The 26,030-nt window shown below is 34.0% G+C and overlaps 1 protein-coding gene across 4 annotated transcripts in view; it reads left to right on the top strand.

Moving 5' to 3' along the window:
• The window catches only part of VPS13A (vacuolar protein sorting 13 homolog A), a 275,242-nt gene that overhangs the window by 130,225 nt on the left and 118,987 nt on the right, over nucleotides 1-26,030 (top strand). For all 4 annotated transcript variants that reach the window (XM_037798536.1, XM_037798538.1, XM_037798537.1 and 1 more), the window contains exons 34-41: nucleotides 1,764-1,856; nucleotides 2,345-2,701; nucleotides 4,715-4,816; nucleotides 6,081-6,239; nucleotides 6,418-6,673; nucleotides 8,043-8,203; nucleotides 23,220-23,323; nucleotides 25,040-25,322. In XM_037798536.1, coding sequence (XP_037654464.1) covers nucleotides 1,764-1,856; nucleotides 2,345-2,701; nucleotides 4,715-4,816; nucleotides 6,081-6,239; nucleotides 6,418-6,673; nucleotides 8,043-8,203; nucleotides 23,220-23,323; nucleotides 25,040-25,322 — 1,515 coding nt within the window. The remainder of the gene's footprint in view (nucleotides 1-1,763; nucleotides 1,857-2,344; nucleotides 2,702-4,714; nucleotides 4,817-6,080; nucleotides 6,240-6,417; nucleotides 6,674-8,042; nucleotides 8,204-23,219; nucleotides 23,324-25,039; nucleotides 25,323-26,030) is intronic.

Below are 26,030 nucleotides of genomic sequence, written 5' to 3'. Positions count from 1 at the left end.
AGACAAAGCAATTAGGGCCATTAAGGAAAGGTCCACAGGGCAGAGGGATCAGCTTTTCTTCGGGATTTGCATATGCGCCTCAGGGCCTGAGCTCTGCCCTTCCCCTTTCTATGTTCACCAGAACTCCAAAAATCCTCCGCTTTTATTTTGGAGTTTTCGTGCTGTTTTTTTTCTATGCCTGTCTCCTCTCTGCTGGGCTGGCTGCTCTCAGATTCTCTGGTGTCTGGTCTCAGTCTATCTATGGTTGGAGTTTTGATCAGTAGAATGAGTTTCCGAGAAGAGCTGCCACTGCAGTTCTCCCTTCTCCTTCCCGGAGCTGACAGCCCCTCCTCCCACGGGACTGAGCCTGGCAGGGAGGGGTGCGGGTCCCCTGGCCACAAAAACTTACAGATTTCACTGATCTCAGCAGTTCCACATTTTCGTGAGTGTTGTATGAAGTATATCCAAAGTCAGATTGCTCTGTGATGTCCAGTCCACGCAGTTCCTGGCTTTCTACCTACTTTCCTGGAGGCGTAACTAAAACATACAGCTCACCAGTCCGCCATCTTGCCCCACCTCTCAGGATTATTTTTTAAGTCTGTGTCTGATATGTCCAAAGACTGGTCCTCTTCCTTAATAGATTTTCTGGATTTTTATCTTGTTCCTTTGGTTGGGCCATCATTTCTTGTTTCTTTGTCTTCCAATCTTTTCTTGTACCCTGTATCTTAATATTTTAAGTGTTAATTTTGGGATTTAGTCCTTGAGCTCTCTGTTGTTTAAATTTGTTTCCTCAGGTGGTATGACAGTAATTTCGTTGAGTGCAAGGAATTAACAAAAAGAAACAGACCAAAGCAAAAAAGCACTTTTGATAGTCTGCAGTGAAACCACCAGTCTTTGGCTGGTGGTTTCTTCAGAGCTTAGCCCCACTGTCAAGAAGATCAGCCCTAGGTTAATACAAAGTGTAGGATCTTCTCTTTCTTAACTGAGCCTTTTTTGAAGCCGTGGAGTCTGCTCTTTTCCTGCGCCTATACTTACTTGTTGCCCTAGGAATTCTCCCCTATTTACAGTTTATAGGAGTTCAGATACCCTCTCTATTCCATCTGAAACACCCCCTCCTGGATGCACTACTGTATGACTTAATACCAGGCAGTATTTTGCCCCAGGCTGCTTTGACCCAGTTGTTTGTTACACTGTTAGCTGTCTGCAAGTGGTTTCTTTGCCTTCTGGACAAATTTTGGGAGGGGGGCCCACAACAGATTTCCTGTTTCATTCTTTCAGACAATTGGCACACATATAGCCACCCTGTTATGCACATTGGGGTAACTCTGCTCCCTCTGGAGCAGAGTCAGGGACCCACAATGGGAGTGCAGTCTGGCTCCATGCTGCACTGATTGTGGGTTGTAGGAAGGGCTAGCAAAGGCACCATGTGCTTTGCCTACCATTTTTCAGATTGCTTTTTCTCAAGTTGGGATTTGCCCAGTTACTGCAACCCTTGAACTGTTTTCCAAAGTTTTGAGGAAGTTGACTCTGCCAATTTTTGCTAATTGTTCAAAGATTCTGTGTGTGTGTGGCTGGGGACAGCAGTGGAGGTGGGGTGGGGGATGGCAGTCTGGAGCATCTTCTGCTGTTTCCATCTTGGTCAACTGGAAATTTTGAGACAAAATAACCAGAAGTTATTTTGGCTAAAGTGTTCATTTAACCTAGTTTGCTATTCCTAGGAAAGTCTTTAAATAAAGTATTTTACGAATGATGTTAATTTCGTAATACTGATTTTTCTCTCATAGGTTTTGCAGCCCTGTGACTTATTTTATCAGGCTACTAAGATAGGTACAAATCCACAAGTGGTTGATGTATCAGTAAAATCCCTGACACTAAAGGTAAGTTAAAATATTGTTCAAATCTTTAGTGCAGTTTTTCCTTTTAATCAGTAAAACCTGGAAACAAGCAAGTATTATAGTAAGTCTGTAGTGGTAAATAAGGAAAATAAGTGGAGTTGTGTTTTTGAATTTTTACAGAATTATATTATTTAATATACATTTTATAATGAATGCTTTCCTATATTTTACTCTTGGCATGTGACTGCTTTTGTAGTTAATATGTGACATCCCTGTACTTGCTATATTTGGAATTACACTTGATCCGTTTAGTATCTAGAAGATTCATGTAAAATTTTACAAAATTGAAATTAATTAATTGTAATTAAAATTTTTTTGTAAACAGTAAATTGTATTTGCTATTTCTTGGTAGTAATGTTACTTCATTATTAATTCCTTGTGATCCTTCAGCAGATATATTTAACATATTTTTAAGTATCTTTGAAACTGTCATGTGTAGCTTTTTTACTAGTTTAATATTTTCCCCTTAGGTTTCACCAGTTATCATAAAAACTGTGATTACCATAACTTCAGCACTTTATACAACAAAGGAAACCATCCCCAAAGAAGCTACTACTTCTACAGCACTTTTATGGGAAAAGAAGGATACAAAGAATTTAAAAATGTGGTTCCTTGAAGAACCAAATGAAGCTGAAAAAATAGCTCCCACAACTGAATTGGTACCAAAAGGAGAGACAATAAAAATGAACATTGATTCTATTTTTATAGTTCTTGAGGCTGGAATTGGTCATAGAACAGTACCTATGCTTTTGGCAAAGTCACGTTTTTCAGGGGAAGGGAAAAACTGGAGTTCTCTAATAAATCTCCATTGTCAGCTTGAGCTAGAAGTAAGCATACATAAATTTTTTTCTTTTTGCAACAAATAATGCCACATATGGAATAGTATAGAAATATTATTTATACATTTCACATAAGCTTGTTCAAATATAATGTTGGCTCAAAAAAGTTTTTATTGAATGTTTACGAATTTTTAGTTTGGTCATATATATGTTTTAAATTACTACTTACATGATTGATTTGATGCAATTGCTTTTATGTGTGTATTGCTTTTACTTTTAGAATATATTTCCATGTTAAGTTTGTATTTCAATTCACTTTATCATCCTAAATTTGATATATTAAAAACAGCTGTTGATTAGATTTAAAATTATTTTCAAGAGTTGAAATTGAATATTTTTTTTCCTTTCAAAGGATAATATAAAGTGGATTTCTGAATGCATGAATAATCCTTCTAAAGTAGTAATATAAAGAGTTCAAAAGTTATGGACAATCTTATTCTGAAATGAAAGTTTACTAAAATCTTTAAATTTTCATAGGAGTACTTTAAAAACAGTTTTTTTTTTTGTTGAGATTATTTTGGAGATATTAGAATTGAAACAATATATATTATGTTTCAGAATTTATCTACATGTAATCATCACCAGGGATATTTTGATTCAATTTACTGAGTTTATGTATATCGGAAAGTAATCAGATATTCTACCTTATTACAGTTAATATGAAAATTTATATGCTTCTATCATATTTAAGTATGTTGATACAAAGTTGTGTGCTAATATAGGTTTAACTGATTATGACTAGATTTTAATTTTTCACCTCTTGTTATTTATAGTAGTTATGCTCTAGAAAGTTACTAGGAAGACTGAATTTGAGAGTAGTGACTCATTACTCTTAGGGGAAATATAGAATTTATGTTCCTGTAAGCTTCTGGTCACATTTGTTAACCAGTGAATAGATTACCTTGTTTTATGTGTGCTTCTGTTTAAAGGCACCTTATATCTTTTGCTTCTTATTTAAATTTGCCCCCAGTGCAGTAGCCTTTAGGGATTGCCCCCATTTAACCCAGTCTATTAACAATATCATTGTCTTAAGAACACTTTAGAGAAACATTTAAACAAAGCCTCTAAACATAAATTTAGTCAGGTTTAAACAAATCACATTGAGAGCAGGTAATTGGAACTCGTTAAATTAGGAGTTGATTCAGTAGCATTGAATTCACAGCCAACAGCATTACACTCATGCCTGAAAGAAGTTCATCTAACTCATATATTTGCTCCATAAGGCATTTCACAGCCTTTTTGCACAGAAGAACACTAGATAGCATTTTGGCAGTATACTTAGGGACCGTTTTAAACAGTAAAATCATCAATAAAAAGTACAAAAATGCAAAAAGTGTGTCACTAAAAAAACCACGAAGGGGACACTTGTTTACAGAGTGAGACGTGAAATAAGAAGGAGGGGTATTGCCTTGTTTGACCTCACCTGGAAATGTGCATGTCGGGCAACTCATGGTGTTATGCACATGTCCATGAATATTGATTTGGAGATTACAAATAATAATTTTGGTAGGTAGATTAGCAAATACGGAATACACAGATAATGAGGATTGATTGTATCTGTTTTGCAGATGATTTGATCTAGGATGCCTAAGAAGTTAAGAGCATCTAATAAATAAAATCTCATTGAATAATATGGTATTTGCCTTCAAGGAGCTTTTAGTCTATTGAGGAAGACAGACATGTTTTAGAAGGTCCATAATATATGATGGGTGAACACAGAGTTTGATGCTTAACCCAGCCTGGGTGTTAAGGAGAGATGGTTAAAAGAAGAGGGTTTTACCTGGACTAAATTTTAAAGGATAAATATGGACTGTGGGGTTTCCAGTTGAGCAAAGTACTTAGGGAGTGTGCATAGGAAGCTACTGAATGGCATGTAGAACTGTTTTCATGGAGAAGAAATAGCACAGCCAAAAGGCATGGCTGTGGGAAATAGCATGGAAGATAATTTTAGAACAATGTCAAAATATTTTATTTAAAAGAAATTAAAAATTCTCTTTATAGGTGCATTATTACAATGAAATGTTTGGTGTATGGGAACCGTTGCTTGAACCCTTAGAAATTGATCAAACTGAAGACTTTAGACCATGGAATCTTGGATTCAAGGTATATTTGAAGTCTGCAGAAAAAAAAACAAAATTTGTAAAAAATTGAGATTAGCTACACCACACTACATACTTTAGTTAATTTTAATCACAGTATCCAAGATCAGTGAGCCTTGCCCTGTAAGCTTCCCTCTTTGACCTCTCTGTATAATTTTCCAATCCAAGGTTGATGTCTCCTAGGCTTCTAATACAAATTGTTACATAACATTTATTATGTACAAGATGCTCTTCTGAGTACTGTATCTTTGATTTAAGCCTTACAGCAATCCTCTAAAGAAAATACAGTTTTTATCTCCATTTTAACATGTTGGAGAACTGACCAGAAAGTTAAGGGGCTTCCGTAATGTAACAGTAACTAGAAAGTGGAAGAGGTCGGTGGGATACAAACCTGACTGCACAGTCCGCTCTCTTCTTGTTGTAGGTTGTTGTCTATCCCGAGTTCCCTTTGTCCTCGGATGGTATATATAGAAGGAGGTATATTATTATCTGTTTAAAATACATTGTGAATTTATTTAATCTTGAAAATCAAAGTCTTTTGATTTATGGAATTTTGGTTCTGAAGAAGAAACTGCGGATTCACTAGCATGGTCCTGCATAGTAACAGTTCAGTCATCCTGTAGACAAATTTTTAATGGCTTAATGCCAGTTAAAGTAACAGCAATGTTAGCTTGGCATGTCCAGCTTTTTTGTATTAGACCATTATATTTGATTTTTCAGATATTTCAAAGGATTTGATAAGTAACTCCTTTGATGATTTTAAGGTCAGTGTATACATGGGCAGTGATTTTGTGAATCCAAAAAAGAGGTATTGATTCTCATGAATCCTAGGTTTATTGAACTGTTTTGTCACTAATTTTCTGACTTCATAAGTCCCTAGGTTTTATTTCTTCATTATAGCATGACCAGTAGACTAAATGACCTCTTTTCTTGCTCCGGATTTCCAGGTTGTTATGATGTAGGTGCATTTAATTTTCATTCAGATGCCATGTGCACTTACTGATTTTTAGTTTTATTCTTGTAATTTATGCCAACCATTTTAGTATCATCAAGGATCCGAATATATTTTTCCCCTAATTATTGCCACTCTCCTATGTGGGGTTTTGTTGTCTGATTTCCCAGTAATTCTAGTCAGGTAATGGAATTGATAAAATGCGTTGCTCTCTCTAATGTTAATATTTGGATTTGTCTAAAGTTTTGCTTTTATTTTGCAAAATGAGATGTTGTGCTCTTAGGAACAAGTTTTTCTTATATATTTTTCATTTTAGATGAAAAAGAAAGCAAAGAAGGCCATTGTTGAGTCAGACGCTGAAGAAGAAAACTACAAAGTTCCAGAGTATAAAACTATCATCAGTTTCTATTCAAAAGACCAACTAAACATTACATTATCCAAATGTGGCCTTGTTATGTTAAATAATTTAGGCAAGGTAAGGAAAGACATTTGAAATTTTAAATGCTGGAGTACTAGTCTCATTCAACCTTTTCTTTTATTGAACAATAAGTTCACTGTTGACTTAGTTTCTTGTCATGTGTCCATTAGTGTTCTTATTAATTAGTTTTCCATATTTCATTTTGTCATACTTTATGGTAACTTTTCTTTATTAGGCATTCACAGAAGCTGCCACTGGATCTTCAGATGTCTTTGTAAAGGATCTAGCACCATTTATGATTGTAAATTCTCTTGGACTTACTCTCTCTGTTTCGCCAAGTGATTCCTTTAGTGTACTCAGTGTTCCTATGGCTAAATCATATATATTGAAAAATGAGGAGAGTTTAAGTATGGATTATGTCCGAACTAAGGACAGTGATCATTTCAGTGCTATGACCAGCCTAAGCAGCAAACTCTTCTTCATTCTTCTTAGTAAGTAATATATTACTTTCCTGTAGTTTTACTTAGCTTTAAATCACATTATACATGTCATTTTACTCACTGATGGTATCTCATAGGTTTTTATTTCTTTATTGGTATGTTAGGATTCCTTTATCCTTTGCAGTGCTTTCGTTGCTGTTGTCATTATATTCCAAATTCTGACATTTTTTTTTTTTTTATCTGCTACATTGTTTAGAGCATTATACTGTACTGCTTTTTGTTTTGGGAAGGAGAAATATAAGATGTCATCCTCACTCAGCTTTTGCATCCTATAGCTGTTGGTGGTTATCATTTTAACCACCTTTGGTATAACTCAGTAGTATTCTACCAGTTTTGCAGCTGAATGAATTCAAATTAAATTTTGAATTCATGAAACTAGTACATTTGATGTGTTTTTTGTGTTCTCTATGTTGAGGTGGAAGTTGTTTTTCCTTTGACCTTTCTGTTTCCTGGAAATTTTTCATTTATATAAAGAGGTGAAAATAAATTCATAAATTATCATAGTATCTAGTCTTTGGGAAGTTAAATAGTCCCAAAGCCTCACCACACCACCACTTCTTACTGTGACATTTACATAGTTATTGAGGAAGGCATTTGAAAGAGTAATAAGATATGGAGGGAGGAGTACTAAAACTGATATCTAGTACTTTGTCCTACTCAGGAAATGGCTAGGTTTCAGGGGTTTTCAAAGCATTGTCAGTGAATAGTTCTTACCAGTTTTTCTTCTGTTTGGTTTTGAGCTCATGTTTTTATGGATGAAGGGTGGATTTATGCAAATAAATAATTTCACCCTAATACAATTAACATTTGTCGTTTAGACAAATGTATATAAAATTGTGTTTAGTCCAAACCATAATTTAGCTGAAAGTGTCAGAGGTAGTTGGAAAAATTTTAAATGGAAAAATTTCAGAATTTCAGCTTCCTTGATAATTGCCTATGACTGCTGGAAGATATTAGGCTCTGGTTGTTATGATAGCAAAGAGGATTTGTGTTCTTGTATTTTATAATGATTCCTCTCATTATTCTCTCACTTTAAAAAGGTTGGTTATTATCATCTTAGCTTAAACTCCTGAAAAAGTTTTGTGTTTTTTTTTTGTTGTTGTTGTTTTTTAATTTTAATCAAAGTATGTTTTGTTTTGTTTTTGGTAAGAAGTGTTTTAGATGAATCCTGTGGAAATACATTGTGGCTTCTGAAAATACTCATTTGTATAGATTATATCTAAAGACTTCAATTACTGTTATTCATGTATTTAACAGTCATTTGATGTTTGTGGTATTTAACATGTACTTAAAGTTAATATGTACTTAAAATTAATGAAGTATAGCAAAAACTTTAAAACATCTCTGTATTTTTATTCAGCACCTGTTAACCACTCTACTGCTGATAAAATTCCTTTAACAAAAGTGGGACGACGTCTGTACACTGTAAGACACAGAGAGTCTGGAGTTGAAAGATCTATTGTTTGTCAAATTGACGCAGTGGAAGGAAGTAAGAAGGTAACAATTCGCTCTCCCATCCAGGTATGAAATAAAATTTTTGTAGGGTCATATTATGCATGTTTGTGTGCTAATAAAAAGAAAAAAAAAACTGTATCAAATTATTACCAAAAGTAAAAAACCCGTAATAAAAAATATGGCTAATATAAAGAAGACATTTCATCAGTAATTGTACTACTCTAGAGTGAACAATGATAGGATTCTGTTGAATACACTTCCTCTTGATTGTTTAGAGTATTATTTTGTAAAATCATTTTGGAGTATTATTTTAAAGAATAAAGTAACCTTCAATAGTTTGATTTATGTTTTTATAACATGTATATAGTCTTTTGTAAATTATAGAATGTAATGAGATTTTTTTACAGCCTTATTGCTGTTTGTCATGCAACAACTTGATGAGTTTTCACATAAAATTATACCACTATTCTATCATCACAATCAAAATAATGAACATGTTCCTTCTCTCCTCACTACCCCATCCCCAGGCAATCACTAATCTGCTAAACATTGGTTGTACAATCTAAAATTTCGTATCAATGGAATAGAGTACAGAATGGAGTCTGGCTTCTTTGACTCAGCATAATGTTACCAACTTTTGTGCATCAGTGTTGTTACATGCAGTTAGATGTTGTCTCTAAGTCCTCTTATATAGACCTACTACTACTGTTTTGGGTGAATTTTTGTACATGCTGTGACGTATGGGCTGGGTGTTTTGTTTTTGTTTTGCTTTGTTTTGTTTTGTTTTCTTTCTGTAAAGCTATTAATTGTCCCAGCCAAGTTTTATTCTTTCCCTATTAAATTGCCTTGTCACCTTTGTCAGAAATCAGTGGAACGTACCTGTGTGGGTTTATTTCTGAATTCATTATACTTTTTTATTATTCTGTGTACACCAGTGCCGCACTGTCTTTTACCATAAATCTTGAAATCTGCTACTGTAAGTTAGTCAACTTTGTTCTTTTTTTGAAAGTCATTTTGGCTATTCTAGGTCCTTTTCATCTCCATTTAAACTTTACTATCAGTTTATTAGTTTTTATCAAAATTTCCACAGGGCTATTGATTCAGATTTTATTAATACGTGGATAAGGTTGGGGGATGTGTTAGTTTCCTAGGCTGCTTAAAGAAGATACCATGAAATGAGTTGATGTTAAATAATGGGAATTTATTAGCTTACAATTTGAAACAGAATGTTCAAACCAAAGCATCCTCAAAGTGATGCTTTCTTCCCAAAGAACGGCTGCCTGTGATCCTTATTCCTCTGACATAATGGCAAGGCACATGGCAGCATCTGCTGGTCTCTCCCTTCTCTTCCAGATTTCGTTACTTTGAGCTTCTTGCTTCCTCACTTTCTATCTTTCTCTCTGCATTCATCCCCTTTCTAAAGGACTCCAGTAAGAGGATTAAGACCCACCCTGAGCCACCTTAACTGAGGTAACCTCATCAACAGGTTTACACCCATAGGAATGGATTAGCTTTAAGAACATGATTTTCTGGGGGTACATACAGTTCCAAACCACCACAGGGGAGAATTGACACTTTAACAATTATTGATTCTTTCAACCCATAAACACAATATATGTCTCCATTTATTTAAATCTTTAATTTCTTTCAGCAGTGTTTTGTAGTTTTCAGTGTACAGACCATAGGCATCTTTTGGTAGATTTATTTATTTCATATTTTCAATGATATTGCAACTGGCATGTTTTTTTAAAATTCAGTTTTATTGAGATATATTCACATACCATACAGTCATCCATGATGTGCAGTCAGCTGTTCACAGTACCATCATATAGGTCATCACCCAAATCTATTTTTGAACATTTTCCTTATAACAGAGAGAATCAGAGTAAGAATAAAAAATAAAAGTAAAAAAGAACACCCAAATCATCCCCCTCCCCCCAATCCCACTCTATTTTTCATTTAGTTTTTGTCCCCATTTATCTACTCATCCCATCCATACACTGGATAAAGGGAGTGCGAGCCACAAGGTTTTCACAATCACACTGTCACCCCTCATAAGCTACATTGTTATACATCGTCTTCAAGAATCAAGGCTACTGGGTTGGAGTTTGGTAGTTTCAGGTATTTACTTCTAGCAATTCCAATACATTGAAACCTAAAAAGGGCTATCTATATAGTGCATAAGAATGTCCACCAGAGTGACCTCTCAACTGCATTTGAAATCTCTCAGCCACTGAAGCTTTATTTCATTTCATTTCGCATCCCCCTTTTGGTCAAGATGTTCTCAATCCCACAGTGAACTGGCATGTTTTTAAACATTCAGACATTCAGTTTCTGATTATTTGTTGCTAATATGTAGAACATACAATTGATCTTTATATATTAACCTTTCATTCTGCCCCTTTGCTAGGCTTACCAGTTCTTGTAGCTTTTTTTTTTTGGTAGATATGGAGTTACAGTGTCAGCTAATAAAGATGTTTTTACTTTTTCCTTTTTAATCTTGATGTGTTCTATTCTATTTTATTCTTTTATTTTATTTTTTGCCTGTTATACTGGCTCTAGACCCTCCAAAATAATTTGAATGGAAATAGTTGAGAGTAGTTGTTTTTGCCTATTCCCAGTCTTAGGGGGAAAGTATTCCTTCTTTACCATTAAGTATGGTGTGACTTGTAGGTTTCTCGTAGATGCCCTTTCTCAGATTGTGAGAGTATGCTCTTCTATTCCTACTTTATTCAGAGCTTTTATCAGAAATGGATATTGGATTTTGTCAGGTGCTTTTTTGTGTTTATTGAGTTGATCATACAGTTTTTCTTTTAAAATTCATAATATTGTAAATTACATTAATTTTTTTTTCAAGTGTTAAATCAGCTCTGCTTTCCCAGGATGAATCGCACTTGATCATGAAGTATTATTAACCTTTTGATACATTGTTTGGTTTGATTTGCTAAAATTATTTTTAGATTTTTTTGCATTTATGTTTGTGAGGGACATTAATCTAGAGTTTTCATATAATTTAGTCTTGTGGGAAGGTTTTTAACTATAGTTTCAAATTATTTAATACTGCTATTCAGGTTATTTAATATTTCTTCAATGAGCTCTGGTAATTTTTGTTTTTCATGAAATATATCCATTTCATCTGAGTTGATGGATTTATTTGAATAAAATTGTTCATAACGTAACATTCCCTAGTTATTATTTAAAATCTGTAGGTTTGTAGTGATGTCCTATCTCTCATTCCTGATATTTGTAATTTGTGTCTTTTCTCAATTGTTCCTGGCAGTCTGGCTATATATCTATCAGTTTTATTGATTTTCTTAACCAACTTTTGGTTTCCTTGGTTTTTCTCTATTGTTTTTCTGTTTGCTGTTTTATTGTTTCCACTATGATTTTTATTATTTGTTTTATTCTGCTTACTTTGGGTTTGATATGCATTTTTCTGCTTTTTTAAGGTGGTAGCTAGAGTGACTGATTTAAGACCCTTCTTTTCTAATGTAAGCAGTAAGTGCTATACATTTTTCATAAGTGCTTCTTCTTAAACATTGTGTTTTCATTTTCATTCAGTTCAAAATATTTTCTGATTTCTCTTTTGACTTTTTCTTTACTCCATCAGTTTAAAAGTATGTTTCTGAGAATGTTTCCAAATATTTGGGGATTTTACAAGGATCAAATTTAATTCTCTGGTGATCAGAGAAAATATGTTGTGTGACATGAGTCCTTTTTAATTTATTGAGACTTGTTTTATGGACGGAATATAGTCTATCTTGGTAAATGTTTCATGTACATTTGAAAATTATGTTTATTCTCCTGTTGTGGGCTATAGTGTTCTACAAATGTCAATTAGGTCAAGTTGATTGATAGTCTTGTTCAAGTCTTCTATATGGTTACTAATTTTCTGTCTGCTTGTTCTATCTCTTATTGACAAGGGTGTTGAAATATAGAACTATAATAGTGGATTTGTCTGTTTTTTGTTTCATTTCTATGAATTTCTGTTTCATATACTTTGATATTCTTTTATTAGGTGTAAAATGTTTAGGAATGTTATATTCTCTTGAGGAATTGAACCCTTTATCATTATAAAATAACCTTTTTATGTATAGTAATATTCTTTTACTAATGATTTACTTTGATATTAATATAGCCACTCTTCCTTATTTTGGTCAGTGTCAGCATGGTATATCTTGTTCCACTTTTTAAACTTTTTAACTCATTGGTGTTTTTGTATTCAAAGTTGGTTTCTTGTAAGACACCATATAGTTGGGTCTTGCTTTTTATCTTTTAATTGAAGTATTTAAACCATTTATATTTAATGTGATATTAATATGGCTGAGTTTAAATTTTTTTCTCTTGCTTTATTCTTATTTTTTTATTTGTCTTGTTTATCCTTTGTTTCCTTTTTTCTCCATGGTTACATTTTGTCTTCTCATTGACTATACCTCTTTATTCTTTTTTTTTTGTTGTTTATAATGGTTGCTTTAGGACTTACATTGTATATCTTTAACTTATCAGTCTACCTTCAAGTAATATACCACTTCACATATAACATCACAACTTTTATAGCAGTGTACTTCCATTTTCTTTTTACCTGCCTCTGAATAATTGTTTTCACACGTTTTTGCTTTTACATGTATTAACCCTTCTCAGAATACAATATTTATTTTTTAACCAATTGTCTTTAAAATTTTTTAAAAAATAAAACTGTATTTAATATTCTCCAGCACTTTTTCTGTTTTCAGTGATCTCATATTACAGATCTGCTGGTGATGAATTTTTTCAGTTTTTATTTCACTTTTATGTTTTAAAAGATATTTTTACTGGTTGTAGGTTTCCTTGCTCTGTGTATACTTTTTAAGATGTTGGTCCAGTTTTTCTGGATAACATTGTTTCTGACCAGAAGTCTGCTGTCCTTCTCTTCTTTGATCCTCTTTACAAAATGTGTTGATTTTTTTTTTTTTTTCTTTAGCCGCTTGTAAATTTTTTAAAATCAGTTTGGCCAAGATGGCGGCATAGAGAGGAGTGGAAGCTAAGTAGTCCCCCGGAACAACTAAAAAAAAACCAGAAACAACAAATAATCCGGAATAAGTGCAGGGGGACAAACGTGACCGTCCACTTATCATACACTAACCTGAATTGGGAGGATTGCCTGACATCACAACATAAAACCTGTAAGAACTGCGGATCCAAATTGGGAGACCCCTTCCCCACAGCCCGAGCTACAAAGCCTCATGATGCCAGAGAAAAGCTTTCTCCCAGCAAGCGAATATACCTCAGCTGAGCTCCACCTGGGGTTTTAATTAGCGAGTGTGAACTGCTCACTACGAGGTACGAATCTCCAACAAGTAGACAGAGGCTTTGGGTGACGACTGACCTTGGAGAGCCGGAGGGTCACCTCGGACTAGCTCCATTCCTTTTTTGACCCAGTGGAGAAAGCCTCAGCCATTTTTAGTTCCCAGTTCTGTGACCCAGACAGGGGTGTGGTACAGGCAGAGAGAGACCATTGAAATGCTAATGACCTCCCCCTAAGGTATCTATCTTCTCTAAGAGGAAAGGGGTGGGGCCCGGCTCTACTACCTGCCTTTCATTCAGAACTTAACGCCACTCAAGAATTATAGGCTAATCTTCACATCAGGCAGAGAGCGCCCCTGCACGGCCCAGCAGCCTGGGGCTTCCCTTGAGGGATGACGCGCACTAGTGACGTAGCACAGCATCCCTCAGCAGAGGTCCTGGAAGATCACAGCTGAGAAGGGGCCCCACTCAAAAAACCCAGGGGCACCATGTCAATGCCGGTAGTTTGTGGGTCAGTGACAGAGAAAATCTGGGGCAAAACTGAAATGAAGGCTTAGACTCTTGCAACAGCCTTGAATCTCCAGGATCACCTGGGAGGTTTGAATATTAAAGCGGCCCTGCCTCCCTGACCACCCAGACACATGCACCATGTTCAGGGCAGACAGCTCCAACAACAAACCCAAACTGAGTTCACCAACTGAACCTCACAAAAATCATTTCCCCACACACCACAGAGACAGAGTTGGGGAGAACTGACTTGAAGGGTATAGGTGACTTGCAGACTCCATCTGCTGGTTAATTGGAGAAAGTGTACACCACCAACTTGTATTTCTGAAAAATTAAATTGGTATTTTTTTTTTTTCAACTTGAAAGAACCCTTTCAAGCAAAGCAAATGCCAAGAGGCCAAAAACAACAGAAAATCTTAATGCATATGATAAAACCAGACATATGGAGAACCCGATCCCAAACACCCAAATCAAAATATGAGAAGAGACACAGTACTTGGCACAATTAATCAAACAATTAAAATCGAGGAACGAAAACATGGCACAGGATATAAAAGACATGAAGAAGACCATGACACAGGATATAAAGGACATAAAGAAGACCCTAGAAGAGCATAAAGAAGAAATTGCAAGATTAAATAAAAAAAATAGAAGATCTTATGGAAATAAAAGAAACTGTTGGCCAAATTAAACAGACTCTGGATACTCATAATACAAGGTTAGAGGAGACTGAACAATGACTCAGTGTCCTAGAGGTCCACAGAACAGAAAATGAAAGAACAAAAGAATGGAGAAAAAAATCGAAAAGGATCACAAGGATACGATAGATAAAATAAAGCGTCCAAATTTAAAACTCATTGGTGTCCCAGAAGGGGAAGAGAAGGGTAAAGGTCTAGAAAGAGTATTCAAAGAAATTGTTGGGGAAAACTTCCCAAACCTTCTACACAATATAAATACACAAGGCATAAATGCCCAGCGAATGCCAAATAGAATAAATGCAAATAAACCCACTCCAAGACATATTCCGATCAGACTGTAAAATACTGAAGAGAAGGAGCAAGTTCTGAAAGCAGCAAGAGAAAAGCAATTCACCACATACAAAAGGAAACAACATAAGACTAAGTAGTGACTACTCGGCGGCCACCATGGAGGTGAGAAGGCAGTGGCATGACATGTTTAAAACTCTGAGAGAGAAAAATTTCCAACCAAGAATACTTTATCCAGCAAAACTCTCCTTCAAATTTGAGGGAGAGCTTAAATTTTTCACAGACAAACAAATGCTGAGAGAGTTTACCAATAAAAGACCTGCCCTACTTCAGATGCTAAAGAGAGCCCTACCAACAGAGAAACAAAGAAAGGAGAAAGAGATATAGAGAATTTTAACAGACATATATAGAACCTTACATCCCAAATCACCATATTCTGGGACATAAAACAAGCCTCAATAAATTAAAAAAAAAAAAAATTGAACCTATTGAAAGCACATTCTCTGATCACAATGGAATACAAATGGAAGTCAATAATTTTTGAATTGTAACTCCACTCTTTACTTCCTACATGATATAGAAAACACAAACTCTAATGATAAATCAGTGGTTTTGAACTCAATGTAAAATATGTAATTTTTGAAAGAACTATATAAAGGTGGGGGAGTGGAGGAGTATAGGTACATAGTTTATGTGTCCTACTGAAATTAAGTTGGTATCAAAGAAAACCAAGATTGTTATGGATTTAAGAGGTTAAATTTAAGCCCCACAGTAAACACAAATAAATTATCAGAGAATATGACCATAGAGATGAAAAGTAGAGTATGGGTTAAGAGAAATGGGGGAAGGGGCAATGAGGAGTTAAGAAATGAGTGTAGGGTTGCTGTTTGAGGTGAAGGGAAATTTCTAGTAATGGGTGGTGGGAAGGTAGTAGCATTACAACATTCTAAATGTGATTAATCCCACTGATGGAAGGCTAGGGAGGGGCTGGAATGGGAAGATTTAGGCTGTATATATGTTTCCACAGTTGAGAACAAACAAACAAAAAAAAGTCTAAATCGATGAGAATTGAATTCCAAGGATGATCCTGGATGGGATCTGAGGATGGAGGACAGGAGGCCCAAAGGGACACAGTTGAGACATAAGGAAAAGGAAATATAGAATGTAAGGTTTGTATCATTGTGGAATCTCTTGTACTTCTTAGCTGCGCTTAATGGGATTGCATGAAAGAATGTTCTTGTTCATGGGAATTGTATATGTGAATTATAGTGTTTGTTCAAGGATGTGTGCAGCTAGCTCTCATGTTCAGAAGACAGAGCAATAGATGATGGATGATAGGGAGAGAGGGAGGGAAGGAGGGAGGGAGGGAAAGAAATAGCGGTATGACAACATGTTAAAGTTAGTGGATAGGGGTATCGGGGGTGGGGTCGGAATGCTGGAGTTCTGTGTATGGGGTTTGTATTGTTTTTGCAACTGTTCCTACAACTTTGAATTTATTTCAAAATAAAATGTAAGAAAAAATCAGTTTGGTGTTAGTGTAGTTTTTTTTTGTGCTGCTTGTGTTAGGGTTTATTAAGCTACTTAAATATTTGGATTTATACTTTTTGCCAACTTTGTAATTTCTTTTTTGCCATTGTTTCTTGAAATATTTTTTCTGATTTCCCCTAGCTCCTCTTCTTCAGGGACCACATTAGTCTTTCAGTAGGATGTTTGAAGTTGTCCCACAGCTCACTGACACTGTTCCTTTTTTTCTTTTAGCTTTTTTTTCCTTTATTCTTTTTTGATAGTTTCTCTTCTTATGTCTTTAATTTCATAATCTCTTTTTCACTGTCCAATCTGCTATTAATTCCCTCTAGTATATTTTTATCTCTAAATGTTATTTTTGAATTTTTAAAATTTTTTGATTTTCCATGTCTCTTTTTAATATCCTCAATCTTTCTTCTAACTTTTTGAACTTAGGGAGTATAGTGATAATAAATCTTTTACTGTTCTTGTCTACTTTTTCTATCATGTGTGTCATTTTGTTTGTTTTTTTTATTTTTCTTTTCGTTATTAGTGATTTTTTCATTTTTTTTTTTTATGTGCTGGTAATTTTTTACTTGATGTATAAAACTGAATTTTACCTTATTGGTTATATATATATTTGTATTCCTGTGAGTATTCTTGAAGTTTATTTGGGAACACAGTTATGTTGGCAAATGATCCTTTCAGTGCTTATTGGGACCAGAACAGCCTCTAGTCTGGGCTAATTTTGCCTTACTGGTAGGCAGTATTTTGTACTGTATACTATACTATATCAGGTTTTATGTTTTACCACTCTGGCTGCTGGGAAAAGGAACTATGTGTCAGCACTATGTCTTTGCCTGCCTCTTTTAGGTGACTTTCTTACCAAACTTTAGATAGTTTACTCATTTTCAGGTGCTGATCAATACTCAACTGAAATATTGGGGCAGAGGGTGGCCTTTCTTATATCTCAGGAATTCCTTCTCTTTATAGCTCTTGCCTCTCTGTGTATCTCTTTCCTCTCCAGTACAATGTGCTGTCAATTTCAGCCACGTTGGCCTTCCCAAATTTCAACTCGGGAAGACTGAGCTGTGTTTGGCTTCCCCCTTTCCACACTGTGACCTGGAAACTCTCCAGGTAACAAACTGGGGCAGTCATAGGGCTTGTTTGTTTTTTTCATGTGCTGCCTATTGTCCATTGTTTTTTCTGTTTCTTCATTGTTTAAGGTGGAAAGATGTATCTGGTACTTGATATTCCACCATGGCCAAAAACAGAAATCCCTTCTCTTTCAAGTTGCAATTGTTTAAAAATGACTGTAGGGCAGCTAACATTCATGTTGATGTTTTTTCTGTTCCATTAAATTGTTAACTATTAATGTTGACTTTCTTACATTTTCTGTTAATGCCAATTAAAATGCATTTTGATTGCTTCAAATGGGTGTACACTTCATCTGGAATTTAAAATATAGTGAATTTAAGATTATCCACTTAGGAAATTCTTAGTTCCCCTTACTCAGCGTGTTTTATATGTTGGCATGAGGCTTTTTTTTTTTTTTTTTTGATTCTTTGAAAAGTTTAATAAAAGTAATAATGCCATTTTAACTCTGATCAACAAAATAGAGAAAACACAAATGACCTATATTAGGAGGAAAAAGGAGAAGAGACACCTCTACAGTCCCTATTGCATTCAAAATGATAAAAGAATTTTATGAAGAATTAGGCTATAAATTTCACAATTTGAATGATATATACAAATTCTTCAAAATACACAAATTAGCAAAACTGAGAGGAGAAAGAGACAAAATAGTTTGATATCCAAGAAAAGAAACTGAATCTGTAACTATAAATCTTCCCATATTGTACTGGAGGTCATAGTTAATGCAACAAGCGAAGAAAAAGAAATAAAAGTGATTAGGGTTAGAAAGAAATATACAAAATAGTCATTATTTGCAGATGACATCGTTGGGTACATGGAAAATTCAAAGTAATCTACAAATTGTTAGTATTAATAAACAAATTCAGCAAGGTCACTGCATATACATAAAGGCCAATATATAAAAATAAATTGTATATCTTTTATATACAGTAACAAATAGAAAATTAAACTATACCATTTATAATTGCAAAAAAAACAAAAAAAAAAAAACCAAGTACCCAAAATAAATTTTGCAAAAGACATGTAAAACTTTTTCACTTGAAAACTGTAAAATACATTGAGAGAAATTCAAGGAGTCCTATTAAATGAGTGATATACCATGTTCTTAGACTAGTAGACTCCATATTCTTAATATGTCAATTCTCCCAAGTTAATATATAGATTTGGTCTAATCCCAGTCAATATCTCAGTTTTTGGAAATTAACAAACTGATTATAATTTATGAGAAAATGTAAAAGGCCAAAAATAGGCAAGGCAACCTTGAAGAACAACAAAGTAGGAGGTAAAAGAATTGAAAAGACACTTCAAGAAAAGGATATCCAGATGTCCGATAAACATATGAAAGAGTGGTCAATTTCATTAGGCATCAGAGAAATGCAAATCAAGACCACAATAAGATACTGCCACAATAAGAATGGCTAAAATGAAAAAAAGATGGAAAATTCAAAGAATTGGTAAATATGTGGTATACCAGAACTGCTGCTGCTGAGAATGTTAGTACAACCACTTTGGAAAACTGTTTGGTACTGAACAAATTTATACTCTGTTATGCAGCAGTTTCATTCCAAGGGATAAACCCAAAAGATATCACCAAAAGATATATTCATAGCATATGATTTTCCATATGAATGCTGTGAATGTTCATAGCAGTACTATTTGAATAGCCCTAAACCAGAAACTAGCTAAATGCTTGTTGACAGTAGAATGGATAAATAAATTGCAGTATATTCACATGATGGACTATCATTCAGCAATGAGAATGGATATACTGCAGTTGCCAATGATTCCTGCAACGATTATGTTGAGTGTAAGAAGCCAGGTGCAAAAGTGTATACAGTCTAATTCTATTTATACAAGTGTAGACAAAATGGTTGGAAGTTAGGCTGCACTTTGGGGGGAAGGGGTAGGGTATGATTGGAAGGAGGCATGAGGAAGGGCTTTTGGGTTGTTGAAGTTTTATTTCTTGACTTGGGTGCTAGTTATACATGTTTGTTCAGGCTGTGAAATTTCACTGAGCAGTATGTGTATGATATGTGCATTTTCTCTATATATCATGCTTCAGTGAAAGATTTTTAAAATTGTAATGATCTCTGTATTTTGAATTATCTTGGTCCTTGATCAAGTATCTTCTCATTGGTTCAAAATTACTCAGGTAGTTTCCAAGACTATCCTAATCATCCTTCAACACTTGACTGCTGCCTGTACTTTCAAATGACACTGAGGACTGGCTGTATCTAGAAGTTCAGTTGAGAATTTAGTTGACCAGAGTGGGAGGGGCAGGAAGAAGGCTTAGAGAAGGAGGAGGAAGGAAAAGAAGGAAGTGAATGTGTATAAGTGCAAGTTTGAGGGAAAACTTGTACACCTGTGGGTAAAAACTAAAGGCACCAATGCTATCCAGGGTTTACAAAGATTAATGTGTCCTGCCATGAGTTTTCAAAAATAAAAAAATTATTTCAGTAAGAGACTGAAAGATTATAAGAAGAAAATTATTTTATTAACCAATTTGTTACTACCTATTCCAAAGATAGATATGTGGTTGGAGGCTTATCTGATGATATATATTAATCATATAATATTTACCTACCACTCTTTGCATCACTGTTGTATGCTTACTGTTTATAAAATATTCACCTCACGATTTCTCATCTTTAAATAAATCATGTGAATACTGTGAGTTCTCTTTTTTACATATGAAGAAACTGAAGTCCTAAGAAGTTCAATAACTTGACCAAGACATTTTTTACCTAGTTTTTTCAGGAAAGCTTATTGGAATGCAAATGACTGAGAAGTGATATTTTTGCAGCAATAACCTTAAATTGATTCAAATTTATTTAAAACAAACCTATTAGCTGCTTATCACATTGTGTTTGCTGTTTTTTACTCACTACACCTTGTGAAACACAGACCAGTTGAAAGCTACAGGTCATTAACCATACTTTTTGTTATCAATAAAAGTTAGAGACCATGTAAATATCTGTAAGGGATTAGGTAAGTACACTACAGCACCATAGAAAATAAGAAAGAATTCTTAAGGACAAAGATTAGTGTTCAAAACATATTGAGTGGAGAAGGTCATAAAACAGTGTTGGATATGTACAGATAAGTAAAAGACTTTAAGGGTAATGATCAAAATGTTCTTTATGAATAGTGTTTTGGTTTGCTAAAGCTGCCAGAATGCAGTATACCAGAAATGCATTGACTTTTACAATGGGGATTTATTAGTTTGCGAATTTACAGTACTAAGGCTGTGAAAATGTCCCAGTTAAGGCATCAACAGGATGATACATTCTCTGAAGACAGGCTGCTGGCATCTAGGGTTCCTCTGTCAGCAAGCACACGGTCAGCATCTGCTGGTCCTTTGCTCCCAAGAATCGTTGCTTTCAGCTTCTGGTTCCAGTGGCCTCCTCTCTGAGCTTCTGTGGGTCCTCTCTTTGTGTCTCCAGGGCTTTTCCCTCTCTAAGCTTTCTCCAGACTTGTCTGGGTGTTTCTCTCTGAGCTCTCTCGACTTTTTCTGCCTATTATAGGCTTATAAAGGACTCCAGTAAAGGATCAAGACCCACCTTCAATTATGTGGGTCACATCTTAGTTGAAACCTAATCAAAAGGTCCCACCCACAATAGTTCTGTACCCACAGCAATGGATTAAAGAATGTGGCATTTTCTGGGGTACATAACAGCTTCAAACCAGCACAGACAGTGATGATCTTTACTTTCCTTTTTGTGTTTTTCTCTGTATTTTAAATGTCTGGTTATGAACTCCTTCCTTTTGGTAGTCAGGAAAAGGGTGTTATTAGAAATAATAATGATTTGCCAAAAGTTACACAGTTAATATAGAGCAGGGCCAGGATTTGGTCTCTCATTTGTTTAACTTTAAAGTTCATGTTTTCTGATTTTATACTGCTGTTGTATGGAAGAATTTGGGGAATTCTTCCGTTAGTATTGCTTAGCTATATTATGCTGTTAATACAGATGTTTTCTGTCTTCTCTCCCACACCCCATCCCACCATCTCTACAGGCTTATTCCCATTTCTTTTCAAGTCTTTGGCCTTGTCTCCAAATTCCAAATCATCGTTTTATTTTCTGCTTCCAACCAACCTTTTCCATGCTAAATTTGGTAGGGAAAACAAAGGAAGCAGAAAGAAAAGAAACAAAGGCAACTTTAATAACTAATAACTTCACATTTCAAACAGGCACTATTGAGAAGCAAATATCTCAGTAACCTGTATTTATCAGTGATAAGTGGAGTGTAGAATTTATTTGGAAACATTTATAATTAATAAAATTTGTAATTATAAAACTTATGCCGTTTCTTGAGCACTGAATATTGATCATTGATTTGGTATGAATTCCTGTCTTTAATGATATTACTGAATTTTTGTATTTTGATAACATTTATTATAATACAAACCTCTCTATCCACACCTTAGAACATCACAAATGTCATTTAAAATTTTTGCTTCACATTTTAAAAAATAAGGTGTAGAGTTGAAGTCAACTAATTGTTTTCTTCTTAGTCCTCTTTCTCTCCTTTCTTCCTAGAGGAGGTATCATCAGTTTGGTGATTTGATGTATATCTTTCTATGTGTTTTTATAATTACAGTAACTAGTGCACATAAAATATATACTACGTTGCATTTTTAGTAGCTTGCATAAATGATACACTGCTCACATTATTCTATTTTCTGTCTTCATACCACATTGTTTGGGATGTAATGACATTTATAAATAGAAATCATCATTTTAGTTACTGAACCATATTCTGTTAAAGAGAGACATCAATTTTTTTCTTAATTGTTCTATTAATGAGGTTTTTATTCATTTTTTTATATTAAAATGAGTGCTATAGTGAACATGAATGTCTTGGTGTACATGTGTCAGTGTTTCTCTAGGTATGTAACTAGGAGCAGAATTGTCATGTCTTAAAGAAGGTGCATTTTCACTTTTACTAGGATTTTGCCAAATTATTCTCCAAAGTGATTTTGTCAGTTTACACACCACCAACGGTATATGAAAGTTCCTGTTTATTCACATCCATTTCAATTGTCGGTATTACAAGGCTTCTGATTTTTTGTCCATCTTTTGGTACAAAAAGACATCCTATGAATACTAGGAAGATTGAGCATCTTTACGTTTGTTTGTTGTTCATTTAGTTTTCCTATTCTGTGAATCACTTGTTTATATTCTGTTTTCATTTTCTCTTGATTGCAACTTTCTTCATAGTTGTTAGGTATTCTTTGTGTCTACTGGCTATGAATTTTTTGTTAAATATCTTGCAGACATTTCCCCATCAGTGGCTTTTCATTTTGTCATATAGCCATTTTTAATTTTAATATTTTTCTTAGGATTTTATTTATTTTGCTATTTGTGTCTAAACAAAGCATGTTGCCTTTAACAAATTATTTCCTATATCAAGTTAAAGAAAATACTATCTTATATTCTTCTAGAAGTTTTAAAGTTTTGTTTTAGAGATTCCTTTTCTATAAAACTATGGGAGCTTTCCTTATAGTCTTTTTTTCTTTCTAATTTATATGAGCAAGATGAATATTGACTGATAGTTCCTTTATTGGGATATTTAGATGGACATACTTTAAAAAGTCTTTTAGATTCTTAGGTTAATGATACTGAATATCATTTATCTTTATTTCCCAGATTAAAAATCACTTCTCAATCCCAATTTCTGTTTATGAAGGAGATATTTTATTGGGAACTGCTTCACCTGAAAATGAATTCAACATACCATTAGCATCTTACCGGTGATTTTTTTCTTTTATCTTTTTGTTTGTGCTAAGATCTTTTATAGATTTTTAGTTTCTGACTCTGTATGAATATCTGTCTTTAAATTTTGAAACTTTGGTTAGATCTGCCTTGTTAATTTCTCATCTGGTATTTAACTTATTTAGGTTTCAGGACACTTAGTATTTTTGGTGTGTCAGAAACATCATTTAATTTAATATATTTAATAATACCATGTAAATTAATTTTGATTTTACTAGTAAATATGATTATTACATGCTTACAATACAGTCATCATTACATATGTGTTCATGATTTTTAAAAATGTCTAGTAAGCATGATTTGTGATTTTGGAATTTATATATACTATTAAAAAGTGATTTTTACTTTTTAATGGCTTTATAATAGAATCTTTAAAAAAGTTTTTCAGAAAATGTAAAATGTTTTATCTTTATGTATTTTTCTGTTAATTGTTTAGGGTTAGAGTTTAATGTAAACAGGTACATAATGCATTGATCTTAAATATATTAAAGTTAGATTAAACTTGATATAAACACTTCTGTTTATTAAGAAAATATGAAAATTTTAACAAAATACTAATAATGGCCTAGCCTATAAATATAGATTTAATATAATAAAAATGAGCATTATTGTTTAACATATTTAATCTAGAATTGGAAGCAATCTCTTCTACAGAAATTAAACTCTTAACAGAGAATAAAATCTTCCCTAGCACTAAGCATTATAGTTTGTCTAAGTACCGTCTCAGGTAGAGTTCTTAGTTCTTAGATTGGAAGGCAAATCTAGCTTTTTAGGCACATGTTTTCACATAGATAGACCTGCTAACCCCATTAGATGAATTTGTAGAAAGTTATGTTTTTCTTTAAGTATTAGAAGAATGGAAAGTAAATAAAAATTATGGAGAATATAAAAGCAGACTAAATCTGATAACTGATTTGACAAATAATTGTATGTGTGGGTTAAGTGAGAGAAAAAGTAAAATTATTTCAATGTCTAGTATCCACAGCTGGAATTCCCTGCAGAAGGATATGCAGAGAACACAGGTTTGTAGTTAGTGTTTAATCAAGGAAATTTAGGGTGCCGTCAGACATAATTATAAAAATATGTAGTAGACGTTTAAAATCTGATGAATAGAGCTTAGGAAAATATTCAAGGCTGAAGATAGTTTTGACAGTTATTCATCTGTAAGGGACAGTATTACAATCATAGGTAATTTATAAATTCAAAAATTTTTCCTAACTGTTTATTCTTGGATCCAGTTGAGGTTAAAAAAAATTATTACATCTAAAAATGTAATTGAAATATAAACAAAGTAAGTGATATTTAAATATACAGATTAAGCATATGTGATACCCAGTGATTGTCACCATTTTATTGCAGCTACTTCTCTGCAATGTCCAATATTTCAATAAAATTTATTACCTGTTGAAAGCTTTCACTGCATTAATTTTGAAAAGCCGGTGATTAAATTTTTCAATAGAAATATTTTTTTCATTTATGAGCCCTGTGAAGACCACATACCTGGGAAAACCAGTTTCTTTCAATTAAGTGTACAAAACACTGTTGCATATGATTTGTTTTGTGTATCTAACTGATATGATTCTGTGTTTTTCTAAGAAACCAGTTATTAACCTTGTAAACATACTTTTAAGACTGTAAGTTTGCATGAAAATATCAACCAATCTATCTAATCTATCTCTATCTCTTTTTTGCAGATCACTCATTTTTATGAAGCCAGGAGATGAGGACTATCAAGTGTGTAAAGGAATTGACTTTGAAGAAATTATAAAAAATGATGGAGCTCTTATAAGGAAGAAATGTAGACCTATAAACCCTTCTAAGAAACCATTTATCATTAATATTGTCCCAGAAAAAGATAATTTGACATCTCTGTCAGTATATTCAGAAGATGGTTGGGACTTACCATATATAATCCATTTGTGGCCACCTATCCTGCTCCGAAATCTTCTTCCTTACAAAATTGCTTATTACATAGAGGTATTCTCCAGATTTTTTTTTCTTTTAACATTTTTTTTCTTTTTAATTCAGTTTTATTGAGATATATTCACACACCATACAATCATCCATGGTGTACAATCAGCTGTTCACAGTACCATCTTATAGTTGTGCATTCATCACCCCAATCTATTTTTGAACATTTTCCTTACACCAGAAAGAATCAGAATCAGAATAAAAAATAAAAATAAAAAAAGAACACCCAAATCACCCCCCCATCCCACCCTATTTTTCATTTAGTTTTTGTCCCCATTTATCCACTCATCCATCCATACAGTGGATAAAGGGAGTGCGATCCACAAGGTTTTCACAATCACACTCTCACCCCTTGTAATCTACATTGTTACACAGTCATCTTCAAGAGTCAAGGCTACTGGGTTGGAGTTTGGTAATTTCAGGTATTTACTTCTAGCTATTCCAATACATTAAAACCTAAAAAGTGTTATCTATATAGTACATAAGAATGTCCACCAGAGTGACTTCTTGACTCCATTTGAGATCTCTCAGCCACTGGAGCTTTATTTTATTTAATTTCGCATCCGCTCTTGGTCAGGAAGATGTTCTCAATCCCACGATGCTGGGTCCAGATTCATCCCCAGGATTCATATCCTGTGTTGCCAGAGAGATTTACACCGCTGGGAGTAGGATCCCACGTAGAGGGGAGGGCAGCGAGATCCCCCGCCAAGGTGG

This window comes from Choloepus didactylus, chromosome 10 (assembly GCF_015220235.1).
Source record: "Choloepus didactylus isolate mChoDid1 chromosome 10, mChoDid1.pri, whole genome shotgun sequence".
Taxonomy (NCBI): Eukaryota; Metazoa; Chordata; class Mammalia; order Pilosa; family Megalonychidae; genus Choloepus; species Choloepus didactylus.
The sequence above is the reverse complement of the archived record's forward strand: the minus strand, read 5'-3'. Positions and strand labels throughout refer to the sequence as shown.